General features: G+C 36.2%; 11 protein-coding genes across 11 annotated transcripts; 6 read left to right on the forward strand and 5 right to left on the reverse strand.

The window, feature by feature from the left end:
- Nucleotides 1-75: 75 nt before the first annotated feature.
- Nucleotides 76-1,785, forward strand: AC631_01156 (transcription factor TFIIIC subunit; the record flags this gene model as incomplete). Its single annotated transcript, XM_015609986.1, has 1 exon — nt 76-1,785. The coding sequence occupies one exon, from the start codon at nt 76-78 to the stop codon at nt 1,783-1,785; it is 1,710 nt and encodes a 569-aa protein (XP_015469124.1).
- A 148-nt stretch (nt 1,786-1,933) lies between these two features.
- DPM3 (Dpm3p) lies at nt 1,934-2,215 on the forward strand (the record flags this gene model as incomplete). The annotated part of the gene is made up of 1 exon (XM_015609987.1): nt 1,934-2,215. One exon carries the CDS (start codon nt 1,934-1,936, stop codon nt 2,213-2,215), a length of 282 nt encoding a protein of 93 aa, XP_015469125.1.
- Nucleotides 2,216-2,358: 143 nt separating this feature from the next.
- On the reverse strand, nt 2,359-3,057 carry AC631_01158 (uncharacterized protein; the record flags this gene model as incomplete). The annotated part of the gene is made up of 1 exon (XM_015609988.1): nt 2,359-3,057. The coding sequence occupies one exon, from the start codon at nt 3,055-3,057 to the stop codon at nt 2,359-2,361; it is 699 nt and encodes a 232-aa protein (XP_015469126.1).
- Nucleotides 3,058-3,261: 204 nt separating this feature from the next.
- AC631_01159 (uncharacterized protein) lies at nt 3,262-5,637 on the reverse strand (the record flags this gene model as incomplete). Its single annotated transcript, XM_015609989.1, has 1 exon — nt 3,262-5,637. The coding sequence occupies one exon, from the start codon at nt 5,635-5,637 to the stop codon at nt 3,262-3,264; it is 2,376 nt and encodes a 791-aa protein (XP_015469127.1).
- Nucleotides 5,638-6,526: 889 nt separating this feature from the next.
- AC631_01160 (F-actin-capping protein subunit beta) lies at nt 6,527-7,420 on the forward strand (the record flags this gene model as incomplete). The annotated part of the gene is made up of 1 exon (XM_015609990.1): nt 6,527-7,420. The coding sequence occupies one exon, from the start codon at nt 6,527-6,529 to the stop codon at nt 7,418-7,420; it is 894 nt and encodes a 297-aa protein (XP_015469128.1).
- Nucleotides 7,421-7,560: 140 nt separating this feature from the next.
- AC631_01161 (uncharacterized protein) lies at nt 7,561-8,943 on the reverse strand (the record flags this gene model as incomplete). The annotated part of the gene is made up of 1 exon (XM_015609991.1): nt 7,561-8,943. One exon carries the CDS (start codon nt 8,941-8,943, stop codon nt 7,561-7,563), a length of 1,383 nt encoding a protein of 460 aa, XP_015469129.1.
- A 143-nt stretch (nt 8,944-9,086) lies between these two features.
- AC631_01162 (uncharacterized protein) lies at nt 9,087-10,400 on the forward strand (the record flags this gene model as incomplete). The annotated part of the gene is made up of 1 exon (XM_015609992.1): nt 9,087-10,400. The coding sequence occupies one exon, from the start codon at nt 9,087-9,089 to the stop codon at nt 10,398-10,400; it is 1,314 nt and encodes a 437-aa protein (XP_015469130.1).
- Nucleotides 10,401-10,531: 131 nt separating this feature from the next.
- Nucleotides 10,532-11,197, reverse strand: CLC1 (Clc1p; the record flags this gene model as incomplete). Its single annotated transcript, XM_015609993.1, has 1 exon — nt 10,532-11,197. The coding sequence occupies one exon, from the start codon at nt 11,195-11,197 to the stop codon at nt 10,532-10,534; it is 666 nt and encodes a 221-aa protein (XP_015469131.1).
- Nucleotides 11,198-11,448: 251 nt separating this feature from the next.
- Nucleotides 11,449-13,899, reverse strand: AC631_01164 (Elongator subunit; the record flags this gene model as incomplete). The annotated part of the gene is made up of 1 exon (XM_015609994.1): nt 11,449-13,899. One exon carries the CDS (start codon nt 13,897-13,899, stop codon nt 11,449-11,451), a length of 2,451 nt encoding a protein of 816 aa, XP_015469132.1.
- Nucleotides 13,900-14,387: 488 nt separating this feature from the next.
- On the forward strand, nt 14,388-14,879 carry MED20 (Med20p; the record flags this gene model as incomplete). The annotated part of the gene is made up of 1 exon (XM_015609995.1): nt 14,388-14,879. The coding sequence occupies one exon, from the start codon at nt 14,388-14,390 to the stop codon at nt 14,877-14,879; it is 492 nt and encodes a 163-aa protein (XP_015469133.1).
- Nucleotides 14,880-15,276: 397 nt separating this feature from the next.
- HCA4 (RNA-dependent ATPase) lies at nt 15,277-17,580 on the forward strand (the record flags this gene model as incomplete). Its single annotated transcript, XM_015609996.1, has 1 exon — nt 15,277-17,580. The coding sequence occupies one exon, from the start codon at nt 15,277-15,279 to the stop codon at nt 17,578-17,580; it is 2,304 nt and encodes a 767-aa protein (XP_015469134.1).
- Between the last annotated feature and the right edge of the window lie 87 nt (nt 17,581-17,667).

Consider the following 17,667-nt stretch of genomic DNA (forward strand, 5'->3'; position numbering starts at 1 on the left):
GCTATACGCATCTGACTAGTTTATCTATTTGTTTACAATTCATCATCCTAATTTCGTTATTTATAAAAGTACAAAATGACGGATAAGCGTCTTGCTGAGAAGCATTCTATGGATATTCCCCATGTTGCGGCAGTCGAATTACCCTTGATAGTTAAAAATGAGGACAAGGCCATTGAAATGATCGGTGGGAAAGAGAAGATTTACCGAGTGGTGAACGCATTGGATAAGCCCATCAACACGTCTGGTCATAGTACCAACGATAATGTACTTGAACTTCGGTTGAGAAATGATCCATTCCATCACCCAATTCAATCGCTGATGAATACAAATGAAAAGGTGTTGTTGAAGGTTTCCATACCTAAGAAAAGCATACCCAAAGATTACTACAAGAATCCTTCGAACTACACAGTAAAACAGTTATTAGAGATTAACGAGGCTAAGAATAATGCATCACATAAAGTTCAACCTGTTGCTATCATTAATAAGACGTTTCTGTTCAAGGCAATGGCAGATTTTCAAGTTTCTACGAAAAATAATGCGTTGGTTCAGGAATTTAACGAGTCAGTATTGAATGTACAAAGCTACCAGGGCTTGAAGAAATACTTTGATAAGCATGAACAATTTTCGGGAATACTGGACTACAAATTACCTGAAAAGTATCTTAATAATGATCACCAATTGCCCCCACCTCCTGTATTTAGCCCAATTCGATTTCCATTTGACTATAAATATCAGAAAAATCCATTAACTACCATAGTTAAAGATGCAAATAGTGGTGAGGTACGAGTTGTATCGAAGAAAAATACTCAAAAATTGTACACTATTATTATTGATTTTTACACTGAAAACATACCTAATCAAGCTGCACCGGAGTTGCTCAAGAATTATGAGACATTATTAAACACAAATTTGGCTGTAAACAGCTTAGACTATAATCTTTTGGAGTGCATTAAGTGGTTGAAATCGATTTTTGATATTAAACCTATCTGGCTCCGTAAACAATTGGAAGATATTGTACCCCAAGAAATGAGACGAGTTATCAAACAGGCATTACCATACGTATCGTATATCTACAAAAGTGGTCCATGGAGGTTTTGTAATGTGAAGTTCGGAGTAAATCCGAAGGAGAACCGATCTTTTTGGAAGCACCAAAGTGAATACTTCAGAATACCGGGCTTGCATTTTAATGTCGCATCTTCATCGAATCCGCAAAGAATAATACCAAACTCCATAGAGGACAGGAATGAAAATGGGGCACTTGCAGTATCAGATTACTTGTTGTTTACTGGTCTGAAGCTCCCACGCACAGTCACGTACCAGGTTGGGGACATTTTGGATACGGACATTATATCTTTAATTCAATCAGCTCAAGAAAAATTGGGTGATGGCTTCTATAGAGATGTTTCCGATTTCCAGGACGGATGGATCAATAAACAAACCATGGAGACCATTCGAAGAATAATTCGGTATAAATTAAGCAAAATAGTAAAGGAAGAGCCGATAGAGTCAGCTAAGGTTGAAAAAATCATAAATACTGATTTCACTGAAAATGAAGATGCTATGGAAGTTGACGTTCTGGAGGAAGACGAGATAAAGCCTCAAGGAGACGAAGATGTCGAAGAAGAAGAAGAAGACGAAGAAAATGACGACATGGAATCTGCCTTAGATCCTTCTGTAACAGAAGAAAATGTATTATCGAGGTTAAATACAATTGACGACTCATCGGCGAATAAACTAGAAGGTTTGCTTGGCTTTATCAAACAAGATTCACTTCTGAAAGAGTAAATAGGTAATATTATAATTTAATGATAGAAGAAAGTAGTATTGCATATATGCAGGACCAATTAAATTGTTGTTAGCACTTCAAAGCAAAACACGTAACAAGGTATCGTATACTTGAGTTACATATTTAAACCTAATTGAAATAACAGAAATGACTAAGATTACTGAAACATTATTAGCTTTCTTCGCGTTATCGGCAGTTTACTTTGCATTATATTCGGGAGTGATTCCAACTAGTGAAAAAGTTCATGATGAAATTTTACCTCTCTTGCCATGGTGGGTATTAGTTACGTTTGGTGCCTATTCATTGGGTACTTTAGGCTGGGGTGTGTTGACATTCAAAGATAAGGAAGACAAATATGAAGAATTATTAAAACAAATTGACGAAGCTAAGTCATTTTACAAGCAGAAAGGAATTGATTTAGATCAATAAATAACCATAAATATGCCGCAAGGCTATATGCTATTTCCATATGCTATTTCTTATGCGTATAAGTACAAATAAATGAATAATGATATTAGTGATACTATAAGATTAGCTACAGTTATATAAATGCAATAGATATGTCTAAAATATTAAGATGCTTGAGCATGTGAACTAGCTGCAGCTCTTCTTTTCTTTTTAGCTTTCATTTTCTTCTCCGTCTCTACAAAAACCTTGATACTTATAGGTACATCTCCCCAAACATCCAGGTCTGGTTTCTTGTTCTCTTCTGAAATATCAGCATTAGCCAAGGATTTGGGCAAATTTTCACGATCCAAATATTTCACTGGAGCATGGAAATTTTCAGGCCATCTTCCTCCTTTTTCTTTCAACTTTAGGGAAGCCTCCTTACGCTTATCATTCCAATGCTTTAAATCATCATTGAACAACTCCCACACGCAATTAATGCACCCACTCATGCAACAATTATCTGGCTCAGTTGGCTTGTCAGGCACTGTGATGCCCGCAATCACCTTAGGCTCTCCAACACGGACCCTACTAGAAGACTGAGGTGCTTCTCCTTTTATTCTTCCTCCAAAAACTTTGGCTATTCTTTCTTCCGGCGATATCGAATCGTCGATTGCGTAGTTACCTTCAAACGTTGTCCTGGTGTTTTTCTTCAACTTTTGCAAATCTCGGTTTGTCATAAGCAATGCTTCTATAGGCTCTCTTGGATGTGTCGGAGTACGACATACTAAGTCATAAAATGCATAAGACTTGATATTCTTCGAACTATTCGAACTTAAGGCCCTTGAAAAAGTGACCACATTAATTCCTTGTACCCTGAACATTTAGCTAAGAATATGAAACTTCATAAAATGAATAATGAAACGTTCACGAGTTGCTTACGATAAGAATAAATACAAAAACTCTAATAATGTTCTCTATAGAGCAAGTTTGACCAAGATCTTGTCATTCTCTCAACTAATTCTGTCGCAGAGTTTACAATTAGATCGCTCGTGACTGGTGATATGAGAATATGTAATATTACATAACTAAACATTTTGTAGGCCGAATGCTTTAATGGCCTCTTCTATACTAAGGAAAAATCCATCTTCCATGCCAGAAGAGGTTCCGTAGGAATATAAATTAGTAGAGCTTCCGCTTTCAGTAGCAGCTGGTTTGCTGGATACATTATTCGCATTAGCATAGGTCTTATAACTATTATTAACAAGATCGATTATCCCCAGCTTTCTGAATTTATGACGAATGTCATTGTTCATTGCCACCCTAGAAAAGCACACGAAGATCTCGTTAATGTCAATGTATTTTTTGATAGTTTCGTATAGGACTTGGGTCGCGGAGGAATCGATGGCATTCATACCTTTGCAATCAAAGATTATGAATTTTATGGTTGTATTGTTGAAGTCTCGTCTGGTAGGCTGAGATGGGTGGATCAAGAGTGATCCATATTTTTCTATTCTACTTAGTCTGTTTTTCAAGTCTCCCACGTTTGCGAAATTGAGTGGTTCAGGAATCTTGATAACAAGAACTCCTTCGATTTCTTCGATTTCGGCTATCAAGTTCATCAATTTGTCGTCAGGGTCGTCTGTTGCGCTGCTGGTTTCCTCATCGCTGATTGAGTCATTCTCATTGGCATATGTTACAAAGCTTTCTTCTATTAATTCGTCGGCATTACGGAAAACGGTGGTGTTTGGTACTCTACCCAAGATCTGAATTCGGGATCTAGTACTATGCTTAATAACTCTGATTATTGCAAATGCGACACCAGACAAAACACCAGCTTCAGCATTCCATAAAATAGTTGTGCTGAATATAAATAGAAAAGTTATTATCTCGTCATATCCGCCGATATCCCAGAAGAACTTCAAATCAGATGGCACTTCTTCTAACACAGTAATCCCAATGATAGTGGTACTCAATGCTAAAACACATTTAGGTAAGCTATAAAGTAAAGGCAATAGATACATGATCACCAAAATGACTACTACGGACATCATTATGCTGGCCATTTGAGTGGTAGCACCTGATAAAATATTAATCTTGGATCTACCAAGGGCCCCAAATGCTGGAATTCCTCCTACCAAGCTTACCACAAAATTAGTAACTCCTAATGCAACCAACTCTCTATTCGATGAAACATTGTAGTTGTATTTTGTACCGAGTGCCTTTGTAGCAATAGTAGAATCAAAATAACCCAATATGGTACATAAAAACGAAGTTGAAAATACCTTCTTATATAATGGAATTAATGACAACTTAAAAGGGTTTAAGAATTGTACCGTGGATTTTGAATCAGAAGCGGGCGCCAGAATATTACCGATTACATCCACTCCATATTCTGAGTGCCACAGAAACCTCCAACAGAGATAGGTAGCAACCAGGACCATCAAGAATAATTCAGGAATAAAAACTGCTTGCCTAATATGATACTTATTTACTAGCGTGTTTTTGAAATTTCTAATGCTTAGAACTAGGACCAAGGTGATGCATGATACAAGCAAAGTAAACATATGGGATTGACGAGCAAATTTACAAACAAATAATAACTTGTCCAAAGTCGTCAGATATGGGTTGTCTAATATTAAATCGTCAATGCCCATCTCGGTTGCTAGCTCGTTAATGATCATGATGAAACCCATAGCCGCAATAAAACCTTTCAATAAAGCTCTTGATAAAACATTATCCAAAAAACCCATACGAAATATACCAGCACCGAGTAATATACCACTCATGGCTGCGGAGATTGCTGACGATATTTGCAATTTGGAGATCTCTGCAAAATTAGGAAGCTGCCTTATTGCTTCAATAGCATCTCCATATATCAAAGCAGTAGACGGCAGGGGTCCCACAATTAAAACAGGAACGCATCCCAATATGGAATAAAAGCATGCCCCAATAATAATTCCATATAGACCCGACACAGGCGAAAGCCGAGCAAGAGACAAGCTAAACGACATAACCAACGGGATTTGAAAACTCGCTAGGGATAACCCAGCCAAAAAATCACCCAAAAAATTGTTCCTAACATCGTAATTAGGCAACCACTTCAAAATTGGACAATAGTATGAAAGATATGAGTAAAGATCAAACGAATCGTCACCTTCGACCCGATTCAATTTGCTCCAAAACCTGGATTTGAAAATTGATTCATCAAGTTCATCTGAAGCACCATTTCCACCTCCGGAATACGAATTCTTATTTTTATTTGAAATGTATGAGTTAACCAAAGGATCATTAACATTATTAATGCTTCTTAAGCTTCGGATAGATTGTGATGTGGGGATTGCAATTAATGGTGGCCGTTTAAGTCTGTTAGAGTTACCTGGTCCTGGCGAGTCACCCCTTGAAGAAGGTTTTTGTAAACTAGAGCTTCTTTCTAAGAGCCTAGTGTTTTCATCGGGTAACATTACAATTCTATGATGAAGCTAGTATAAACAAAGAAAGATAGGAAGAAGCTGTTGTACTTTTCCATAGGGAAGGGTGTTAGTAGTATATACAGGATTATTTATCATTTTAGGAATTCGTTCCAGATCCCCCACTGAAAGACTTACGTACGTATGATGGAAAGGTCTTCATCATATCAATACCGAGAATATGTCTTTTCCTCGAGCAAATAAGTTCCAGGATAAGTTCAACAATAATTCCTGGGCATAATTATGGTAAAAAGGGTAAATACAGGAGTTTAGAATTTTCGTAAATTCAATTTGAAAATGATGATAGGTGTGAAATCTATTATTTGATAAATTTTTGTATAATCTTCATTTTAAATACAAAATTTTGTATAATGTCATAACGTATGATCAATAGGTATATAATGCATCCAGTTTACACCAAGATTAGTAACGTATTGGCTTTTAACGAGAATCCGAATTGCTGCTTTGATTTGAATGTTCATATACAAAAAGTACTGACGTATACGTAAAATATACTCACAAATGAATTAGTAGGTTTATAGATTTATGCATATCAACTATGAGTTAAAGATTAGTGGTTTAATTACAACTGATTTTGATGTGTTGGTGAATGCAGTTTTGAATGTGTTGATAAATACTCTTCAGAGCGCATTTTGTTGCAATGGACCTAGATCCAACTGAAATATTGATATATATTCCATGAGAGGTAATATCCTAGCTATTCTTTGGGCTGATATCCGTAATTGGTTGGCGTAATTGTGAAATTGCAAAAAACAGTTTATATGGAACAACATGACACAAAATCGAACTATTATTGTTGTTTAAAATCCCTTGCAAAGACGGATCAAAGGTTGGAACGCTACCTTAATCAATTGGCACCACAATGACCTCGTATGATGATAAATTAGATGCCTCATTGGATTTGATGAGACGCTTAGATCCAAAGAATATATCCAAGAATTTGAACGATATATGTACGCTCATTCAAAACGATGGTTCTGAAACAAGTGAAGAATTGACCCAAGATTTGTTATCGTCGGTAGATGTTCCATTACGCACCCAAAAATGTGATGAAACAGGCAAAGAATACTTGTGCTGTGATTACAATAGAGATGGTGACTCGTATAGATCTCCATGGTCGAATAAGTATTTCCCAGCAGTGGCACAAGATTCAGACGACTTACCACCTCCATTCCCATCAAATATTTTAAGGGAATTAGAAGTTAAGGCCAACGACAGTTTTGATATATACCGTGACTTATATTATGAGGGGTCGGGTACTTCTTCAGTATATTTTTGGGACACAAATGAAGAAGACGAAGAACAGGAAACTTTGGACAACGGATTTGCGGGTGTTGTGTTGTTCAAGAAGGAAACAGAAGATGGATCAGGTAAATGGGACTCAATTCATGTGATTGAAGTTATACCAGAAACTTCAAGCAGTGCAACATACAAGGTAACTTCATCTGTTATACTTGATTTACAAAACAAAAAGCTGTCATCATTGTCACTTGCAGGTAGTTTAACAAGACAATTGGAATCTACGCAATCATTAAGCTTAGATGCGGCATTGAACATAGAAACTGCCCATTTAATAAATTTGGGTACTTTGATTGAAAAGTCCGAGTATAATTTGAGAAACTTATTGCAAGATGTATATTTTGATAAATTGAAAGATATCGTAATGAAGGATTTAAGATCAGTTGGGGACCTTAGTGGCAAAGAATCAGATGATAAGAGGCAATCAGAACTAGTTAAGGGGTTACAAAGCTTATAGTCTAGCACGATTTGTGTAATGCGTATATTGATTTGTAAAATTTCCTTGTCGGCTCGTGAATAGTTTCATAATTTAAATAATAAATAGTTCTATAAAGAATCAGATAGAACAGTTGATTCCGTTAGCATTTCGTATCTTCATTAGTCATTTTTGCTTTTATCGTCTACGATAGTACCGTCGACACTCATCGTATTATGGACAAATGTATTTTCTAGATCAGAGTCTTCATTTTTTTCAAAGCTTACTGTAGATCCGATATCCAAATTATAGAGTGTGAGATCGTTGATGTCTTTTTGGTTGTCCGAGTTCGTGAAATCCAATGGTCCCTTAGTTACATGGCCTCCAGATTCAGGTGCCTCTTCATCTCCTAATGATGAAAGTACATTTGTTTTCACATCGTTAACAAATGACCAAATTGAAGATGAAACTGCTTGGAGCATATCGTCTGAATTCATATGATTTCCCTTAGGAATAACACCATCGGTTTTAGATTTTGATATACCTGATTGCTGAGCAAAATATTGGTCTAACTCATCATTCGATGGTTTTTCACTAATAGATTTAGATTTTGAATTTAGAGGCGAGGAGATCGATCCCAAACTGGATATTGAATCCTCTGAATGTCTTGATTTATGTGAATGTGTAGTTCTACTTGGAATCTCACGGTTTTGCTGAGGAATCATAGATTTTTCAAATTCATGTTGTAGCATTGAATCAAACTGCTGTATTAAATTCAACGGTTTCGATAAATTGCTCCATAATGTAGAGTTTCTTCTATCTTGCTTATCAGGATTTTGCGTTGATTGCTGAGACAGTAATACAGGGGCAGCACCACCAGAAGACGATGATAAAGTTCTCCTTCTAGTTCTATTTTTGGTGCTTGCAATTGCCTCTTCTCGAGGGTTACTATTCTGTCTTTGTGGTCTTGTGACATTTGTATTTGATTGTGCTTCGTTTTTCAGCTTTGAGGTTGACGAATTCAATTCTTTGTATAATGACTTCTGTATGACTTCTCGTAAACTATGCAACTCCTTTTCGTTTCTCTGCAATTTAGAATTTAGGTTTCCTATACTATCTTTTATTTCTACTATGCTCATTTCTTTTAGCGCAAGCAATCTTAATTGGTCGTCTATATCCATTCCCATGAGTTGCTCCATCAGTGGCAATGGAAGGTCATATTTTAATTCTTCTGAAGCTGATGGAATCGGCGAATCCGGAGTGCTAGAACTTGGCGAAGATTCAGGTAGTTTGGGTAAATGTAAATTTTTTGCATCATATGATCCTGTTTTCCTATGGCTACCTTTCAGGGAAGGAGGTGTTTGATTTATAGCCAAAGGAGATATAGCAACATTAAAATTTATCCCCTTGGATCTAGTAGAATTGGATCGTTTAATGGATGGTGTTATTTGTTTATCATCTTTACTTGATGAGCTAGAACTTAGCCTTAATGATTGTTTGACTGGAGAAGGAGTGGTGACTCCTAAACCTGGATCAACCGCGTCAGAGGATGTTGATCCATTCATAATTATGTATTTAGTATATAGGTGGTTTGATTACTTTTCGTGTTGATGATATTTTAAATGCGATAAATGAATTCTCGCGTATCTTCCACTTAAAAGATTAGGCCATAAAATAAATTGGTTAGTGTGTGTTTGTCAAAGTATAAATGAACCAGCTAGATCCCTCAATTCAAAAGTGGGCCAAATGGGTAATAATCTTGTTGCTTGCAAGAATACCTAAACCGTTACAATGGTCAAGCTTCCTATCGTTGAATCCGTTCATACGTCGTATTGTTACTATGAATTATGAACAAATTGCAAAGAAAACACAGACTGAAAACGTTAAAAGACACATAGCTAAGGTTTCTAATATTATAACTTGTTGCTTTTTATATTTTTCTGTTGCAGATAATGCTAGAATACCTAAAGATTACTTATCGGTCTATATATGGATCAACTATATAGGGAGTTTGAACCCTCCTTCAGCACTGAACATTATTGTATCCAGGTTTTCACGCTATGCTAAGGTGAATACATACTCTGAAGTGTTCAGGAGATTGTATTCGAACAAGGAATATGTCATATATCCAATGATTTTCGGACAAATATTGTCCAATTATTTGACTCCGACAAGATATAAGTTGAACCAAAGATACTTATCAAGCTATTTGAAGACTACGATATTGAATCCAATCTGGATTAATTTTTCTCTTGGAGTTAAACTGCATAGAATAAGCTGGCCTGGCTTGATTTTGACTTATTTGCAGCATAATGCAATGGCATACTTGGCATTCGGATTGATGTCGTTTAAAAGTAGATTCTTAGACCGTTATTATGAATTGAAGCATGGGATATTCCTCAATGGTGAAGGAAGAACAACTGTGTCGGCGATTACTAAGAATTATTTAACCTATGCCGGCCATAGAGCTAATTCATTGATTAATTTTATTTATTTGCCAAATTTGATATCCATGATACTTATCTCGCTAACATCCCCTTTGCTAGTATACTTGAGAAACCCAGCTCATCCTGCTACTAATAGGTGGTACTTATCACATGTTAAGCTATTTTTTAAGAGTTACATGAAAGTGATAGGTTTTGTGGCCGGAGTTGTTACTCTTTATGTTAACTCGGCAGACTTTGTACCTGATTATGGATATAAATTAGAAGTCTCTGATGATACGACAGAATCTACTAATATTCGTCATATTTCCAAAGGCTTTATCAACAATTTGAGTTCTTATTTATTCCGTCTTATTTTGTTATCCAAGTGGAGGGTGGTGAAAGGAAACCATCCTCAATTTAGACTTTTAAGATTAAAGAGCTGGAATAGACTTGAAGCTGTGTTGATGTGCATTGGGGTGTTAAAGCTAATGAATTTAAATGACTTTTTAGCAAGAAATGTACAAGGAGAGCACAAAGAAAAATACCAGAAACTACAGAAGGAATCTTTACCTAGATTGATTAATAAAATCATGTAATTCTTGAAAGACGTTGCTTATTTATTTGTTCGTACTCAGTATATATTTTAATATGATGAAATAATTACAAGCAAATCAAGAAACTATTTTGTGCCAAAGACAAACCAAGCTCTACATATAATAATCTAAAACTAATAACCACCAGCACCTGGAACATTCTCCTTTCCCTTTAATTTACCTAATAACTTCTTGAATCTGGTCTTATCTCTACTACCATCATCAGGTAACTCACCAACTTCTTCAACCAACTCATTAACTCTATCCCATAAGGTTCCATTCTTCAAAAAGCCGTCCCTCTTTTCTAAAAATTCTTCTTGTTCTTTCAAAATGTCCTTTGAATGTTTCTCTTTCTTATTGTTATAGTTTTCGTAAAAGTCATCAATTGTTTCTTGAGCCTTGGAAATAATTCCTTCCTTCTTCTTGGAATTGGCCTTTTCTCTTTCAGAAATTTCCAAATCACGACGTTCCCTCCATTCTTTTATATGCTTAGAATCCTCGATAGATTCACCTGCGGTGCTGGAAAATCCGGTATCAGCTTCATCGAACCCTTTATCTTCCGATTCACTTACTTCCTCTTCATCTGCCTTAGTACCTTCGACATCTGGAAATTGCTCTTTGAAGTCATTTATTTCATCGTCACTTTCTTCCAAAGCGTCTTTATCGTTCTCGGTCTTGAATTCATCACCAAGTAGTTCCTTTTCACGAGATAAGAAATCACTGTCTCCAATGTCCTCGGTGGAGCTGTTTGATGGTACGTCCTTATCTATAGAATCCAAAGCTGGAAATTTGTCGGCCATTGCTATGAGATTTCAATAATTTATACTTATAATTGATTAATATTATTAGATGTTATTTCGTGTCGTTAAGTTTCGACTTTGGGGGTTGATTTGATCAACTAAAAAATGACACAAACTGGAAATGACACAAAACCACTCAAACATATAGACTTCAAAACATATCCTACATTTTGTTACTTTGGAGTCAATAGCATAATTCTTCTATATTCAGAACCATGTGATGATTATTTCTTTCATTCATGTTGGGAAAACTATACAAAAATTTCCTTGTTTATACTATAAATACGGACAGACGTGTCATTACTTGCCACACCAAGCATTAAATTCTTGTTGTTGTCATGCAACTTGTTACTAAAGCTTACCTTAGATACTCTACTAGCTGGAGTTAATGTAGAATCAAATTTCAAGTGTAATTTGAATGTTTTCTCTTGTTCACTGAGATCAACACTAAATAACGAAAGATCACCATTCTCCAAACCCACCGCAAGCAGTATCTTGTTTTCAAACAAACTGGCTCTATAGCAAGAAACAGACGTAACAGCATCTTGCAACTTGATAGCTGCAACAGCCTCTACCTTTTCATTTACTTGCCATAATTTGATTTGCTTGTCACGCGAAGCAGTAACAACAAAGTTGCCGTAAGGGTTAGCAGGAGCCCAGGAGCAATCCCAAATGATTCTGCTATGTGCTTTTGCATTAAGCTCAAAAAGTTCGAACTTGCCTGCTTTCTCGTCTACTATTTTCCATAACGAGAACTGTCTATCACGGGAGACAGACATTAAGAACTGTCCATCTGGGGAAAATTCTAAACTTGTGACGGTTAAATTGTGTCCTTCTAATACTTGGGCACATTGTTGGTATTCTTCCGCAACATTGAAAATACGAATGACTGAATGTCTGGCATTATTAGATTTACAAGCTGATGCAATCAACGAGCCAGAAGGAGACGTAGCGCAGCATGTTATTTCGTACCCATGTCCATATAACTTTTCCAATTCAGGGAACAATGTGTATCTCTGTAAATGATCCTCCAATGGAGGAGATGTTAAAGATTCTAAAATATCCTCTTTAGGTGTGTTTGCTTCAGTGCCTTCGTTTTCTTCTATGTCTTGTTGCTGTTGAGACATTTCACCAGCTTCAAGCTGTTCATTAGCAGCCTTATTAGATAAGCCTAATACGGGCAACGAGGCAGATTCAGGCAACTCCTCTTGTGATTCACTAGAAACGATATCAATACCGCAAAAGTTGTGTAATAATCTACTAATTGAGTGCGTCATTTCGAAAACTCTTAAGAGTTTTTCATCACCACCAGATACATATTTGGTTGCACTTATGTTATCCAAACAAATCATGTCATAACCATGAATTTGAGGTCTGGAAAATTCATGCCATGTCTTAAAATCTCTGTTCTTTACCCATGGAGCAAATAATCTTGTAGTCTGGTCCAAAGAAGTTGTACTGAAATATTCACCATTCAAGGACCATACTAAGTCAGTAACTTCTCTTGTAGAACCAGTCACTCCTAAAACTGCCTCCCATGTTTTAGCTTCGTCATCAACAGTCTTATATACTCTAAATGAGCCAGTCTTACCATTGGCCAAGATATATTGATGCTTATCATCATTGAACCACAAACATGACCAGAACCCCCCTGAGGCACCTGTGGCAGTAGAAGCACCTTTGATTGACATTTCACCTAATCTATTAACACAACACCAGATACCCGAATCAGCATCCATTTCCCACACCATTAACGCAGTATCGGCACTTGATGACAACAATTGCAATCTCTTTTCACTCGAGTCCAGCTGGTAGGATGGGTGCCATTGAAGACCAGTAACCCAGTCATCATGTCCCATAATTAAGGCTTCGAAACTGATAGCAGCCCTTGTAGATTCTCCTACGTTAAATTTGTACTGCTTGTTTGATAAAAGAATTAACTTCAGTTCATCTTCATCGGAGTCGTCGATCTGATCATTTAACTTCAATCTCCATAATCTGATGTATCTGTCTTGTGATCCACTGGCTAATATATAGTTTTTGTGGTTTTCTTCCATTACAAAATTAAGGCACTTAATCCAGTCTTCATGTCCGGTTAATGTTGCTGATTGATCAAAATGTGAAATGCTACCGTGGTCTGGTAATAACGTAAAAGAATAGACATAAACAATAGGAGTTGTTCCACCTACTGCTAAAACGTAACCACCATTTGCATCTACATCTTGTAATGCTAATGTCATTGGGTAGAAATTAGACTTCACTTGAAAATTGTGTATCAAACCCCACTCTTCGGTCTCGTTATTTACTCCCCATAATGCAATATGCCCATCTGCACTTCCTGTGGCAAATATAAATTCGTTGATTACGGATAAACAAGTAATAGAATGTTTGTGGAAATCTAAACTGCTATGGTGAGCATATTCATCTCCTTGCCTTTTCCAAACATTCACTTCAAAATCTTCAGCAGCTGATACTAAATATGGACTATTAGGAATAAACCTAATTCCTGTGATTTCTTTCGTGTGCTTTTTCAACGTGCTGTATACCCCTTTGTTATCTTTGGATAACGGTTTCCATAATGCAACATTGTTTGATGCACCATATGCTACTATTTGTTCTTTTGGAGAATAATCAGCAACAAAAGATTGCTTGTTTACTCCAGCAAAGATAGCCTCTTGCTTAACACAGTCCTCTATTGTCATTACCTCTGTCAGATGCTTTAATTCACTATTACCTTTTTAGTAGTTTGGTTGTAGATGCTCTTCTCAAGTATGAAAAAAAAATCACGGGCTCGGGCCACATAACCAAATTTCATGAACGAGATATACCAACATGATGTTCTAAACAATCGGTCAATGTATTGATAAAACAACACCAAGATAGATTACCAGCTCAACCTATAATAATGGTATCAGCGTACGTTAGGATTAAAGGAATTGATTTTATTCATTATTAGGATGGTAGTACTAACTATAGAAATAGACTCATTTTGATACAAAAGGCTACCCCAGAAACTATAGTTCAATTTCATGATCAATTGTCTAACGAATTACCAACACTTAAAGGCAAATGGAGCTTCAGCTTTAAAATATTTAGGAACAACCCGTATTCTATTGCACCTGAACTAGCAGAGACGAGCGTGACATCATCTGAATCCAAATTTTTGTACACATTAGCACCATCATATTTAATGGGGTCTTGTATTTCATTGATTAATAAGAATTCTGCTTGCGTATTCAGTAATGTGATAGAAGAGGAGTCTGCAGAAATTCTGAATGGTACGGAATTTTCAATTCCAGATAGTCATTTGCACCAGGGGGCTACTACAGGGTTGAATGACACTTTCGACTTTTTTGTGAACCAAAAATTGCAGAGTTTGTGGACACAGAAGCAGAACATTAAAGGTGACGGTGGCCAGATATACGAGTTGGAGAATGGAAGTTTGGTAATAAGAACTTCGAACGTGTTCCTCCATGGTATTTTCAAAGGATTATTGATTCAAATTGAAATCGACCACGAGTCTAATGACAAAGAGACAAACACATTACTGGAGCCATTTGAAAGGGTTCTTTCTAAATATAATATCCCTCGAGGCAATATGAGCTACAACGTGTTAGATTCCAAATTATTCGACAAATATGGCGACTTGTGCTTGCAATATTCGGAAATACTCAATTTTTAGTCAATTAAAATCAATTATCAACCGATTACTCCAAACTAATTGATGGTTAAAGCAGAATAGTAATTAGCTCTAGTAATCTGTGAATAAGGTGCCACACATCAACCAGAAAGCATTCTGGGCAAAGTAACATACAGTTTTAATGATTTAATTCATTATTATAGACATGAAGCAATTCTAACTGACGGCCTCAGGTACGACTATACTCAAAGAAGTGACTGACTCTAGGACTCTAGCGTTAACTTGTCTTTATAGATGCAAATACGTATATACATAAATTACATCCTGCATATAAACGAATCCAAAAATTTTTTGGTTCTATACGCACAAGAGAGATGAGATGGTATTAATACTATCGATTGAAAACAGGTCAAATTAGTAGAAGATAAGGTATAGAATTATGGGTAAGAAGCAGAGTAACCGTAAGGTTGTAAAATCACAACGTAAATCTCACCGTGTGAAGGAAGAAGAAGCATTAGCCAAATTACAAGAAAGGATTGATGCTTATGACCCAGTAGTGGATGAAAAACTGATTTCACAGTTTAGTGACCTTCCAATTTCAGAAGAAACAATAAAGGGTTTAAAAGAAGCGAGCTTTGTATCCTTGACAGATATTCAGAAGAAAACAATCCCAATTTCCTTAAAAGGTGAAGATGTTATGGGTACTGCAAAAACAGGATCTGGTAAAACTCTAGCCTTTTTAATTCCAACTATTGAGTCTTTGATAAGAAACAAAATCACCGAATATGATGGACTTGCTGCATTGATAGTATCACCAACTAGAGAGTTAGCGGTGCAAATTTTCGAAGTTTTAGTGAAAATTGGAAAATATAATAATTTTTCTGCTGGCCTTGTTACAGGTGGAAAGGATGTCAAGTATGAGAAAGAAAGAGTTTCAAAAATGAATATATTGGTCGGAACACCAGGAAGAATATCTCAACATTTGAATGAAGCAGTTGGGATGGAAACATCCAATTTACAGGTATTAGTTTTGGATGAGGCTGATAGGTGTTTGGATATGGGATTTAAGAAACAAATCGATAATATCTTAGGCCATTTACCACCAACCAGACAAACATTGTTATTCTCTGCAACTCAATCGGACAGTGTTAAGGATTTAGCCAGATTATCTTTAGCTAATCCAAAAAGAGTGGGAATTTCATCAGACCAAGAGTTGTCAGCTACTCCAGAAAGTTTGGAACAATATTATATCAAGATTCCTTTGGATGAAAAGCTTGACGTTTTGTGGTCTTTCATAAAATCACACTTGAAGAGTAAAATACTTGTATTTTTTTCATCACTGAAACAAGTGCAATATGCATACGAAACATTTCGTACTTTGCAGCCAGGTATATCTTTATTAAAATTATATGGTCGTCATAAGCAAACATCGCGAATGGAAACAACGGTGAAGTTTTCGCAAGCACAACATGCATGTCTTTTTGCAACTGATATTGTTGCAAGAGGATTAGATTTCCCTGCCATTGACTGGGTTGTTCAAATTGATTGCCCAGAAGATGCTGCAACATACGTTCATAGAGTTGGACGTGCTGCTCGTTTTGGACGTTCTGGTAAGTCTCTTATGATGTTATTACCATCGGAAGAGAATGGCATGCTAAAAAGATTGAACAACAATAAGATTGAACTAAAATTCATGAATATAAAGCAAAAGAACAAAAAAACAATTAGACCACAATTGCAATCCTTATGTTTCCAAGATCCTATGATTAAAAATTTAGGTCAAAGAGCATTTATTTCATACTTTAGGTCAGTCTATGTTCAAAAAGACAAAGACATTTTTAAAATCGACGAGTTACCTTCTGAGAAATTTGCCAGATCCTTAGGGTTGCCAGGTGCCCCAAAAATCAAGTTTAAAGGTGGAACAGATAATAAAGAAAAGAAGAATATGTCAAGACAATTAGCAGCCTTGTCAAAGGCTAACAACGAAGGAGATGTTGCTCCCGAAGAAGAGAAAAAAGTTAGAACCAAGTATGATCGTATGTTTGAAAGAAAGAATCAAACTATTTTATCCGATCATTATTTGAATTTGACAGGAAATAAGGCCGATGCCACAGAAAAGAGCGACGATGATGACGATGATGACTTTATGGCTGTCAAACGTCAAGATCACGATTTGAAAGAAGATGAATTACCTGATTTGTCTATTCCAGTATCTAAAAGACAAGCCAAGAAAGCACTTTCTAAGAAGGCTTCTGTTGCCGGCAAAGGAAATGCTAACAAATTGAAATTCGACGACGATGGAGTAGCGCATGCAATTTACGAATTAGAAGACGAAGAGGATTTCAAGAAGCATGGTGATGCTAAATCTCAAAAGGACGCATTTTTGAATAAGGAAACTGAGTTGATGAGTAATGCCGATATTCAGGATAAATTAACTGCTAAAGAGAAAAGACAAGAAAAGAAGAGAAAGAGAAAAGAAATGGAAAGAAATATGAGAGAAGGAAGCGACGACGAAGATGAAGATGTTCAAACTGTTGCTACTATAGGTGGCGATGACGTTGATTTAGATCGTGATATGGAATACTCTAGCGCTGATGAAGTCATTCCGGAAACTAAGAAACCAAAATGGTTCAACAATGATAAGAATGTCAATAAGGATGAGGATGATGGAGTTGTTGAATATGATGAACCACAAACATTAGAAGATTTGGAAGCATTGACTTCGAAATTATTAGAGCATTAATTATGTATATAACATGTATAGCATTAATAAAAAATTTAATAATCAGAAATATAATCGTAAACTACTTTTATATTGGGAACGAGCCTA

Source organism: Debaryomyces fabryi, assembly GCF_001447935.2.
Source record: "Debaryomyces fabryi strain CBS 789 chromosome Unknown contig00015, whole genome shotgun sequence".
Lineage (NCBI taxonomy): Eukaryota > Fungi > Ascomycota > Pichiomycetes > Serinales > Debaryomycetaceae > Debaryomyces > Debaryomyces fabryi.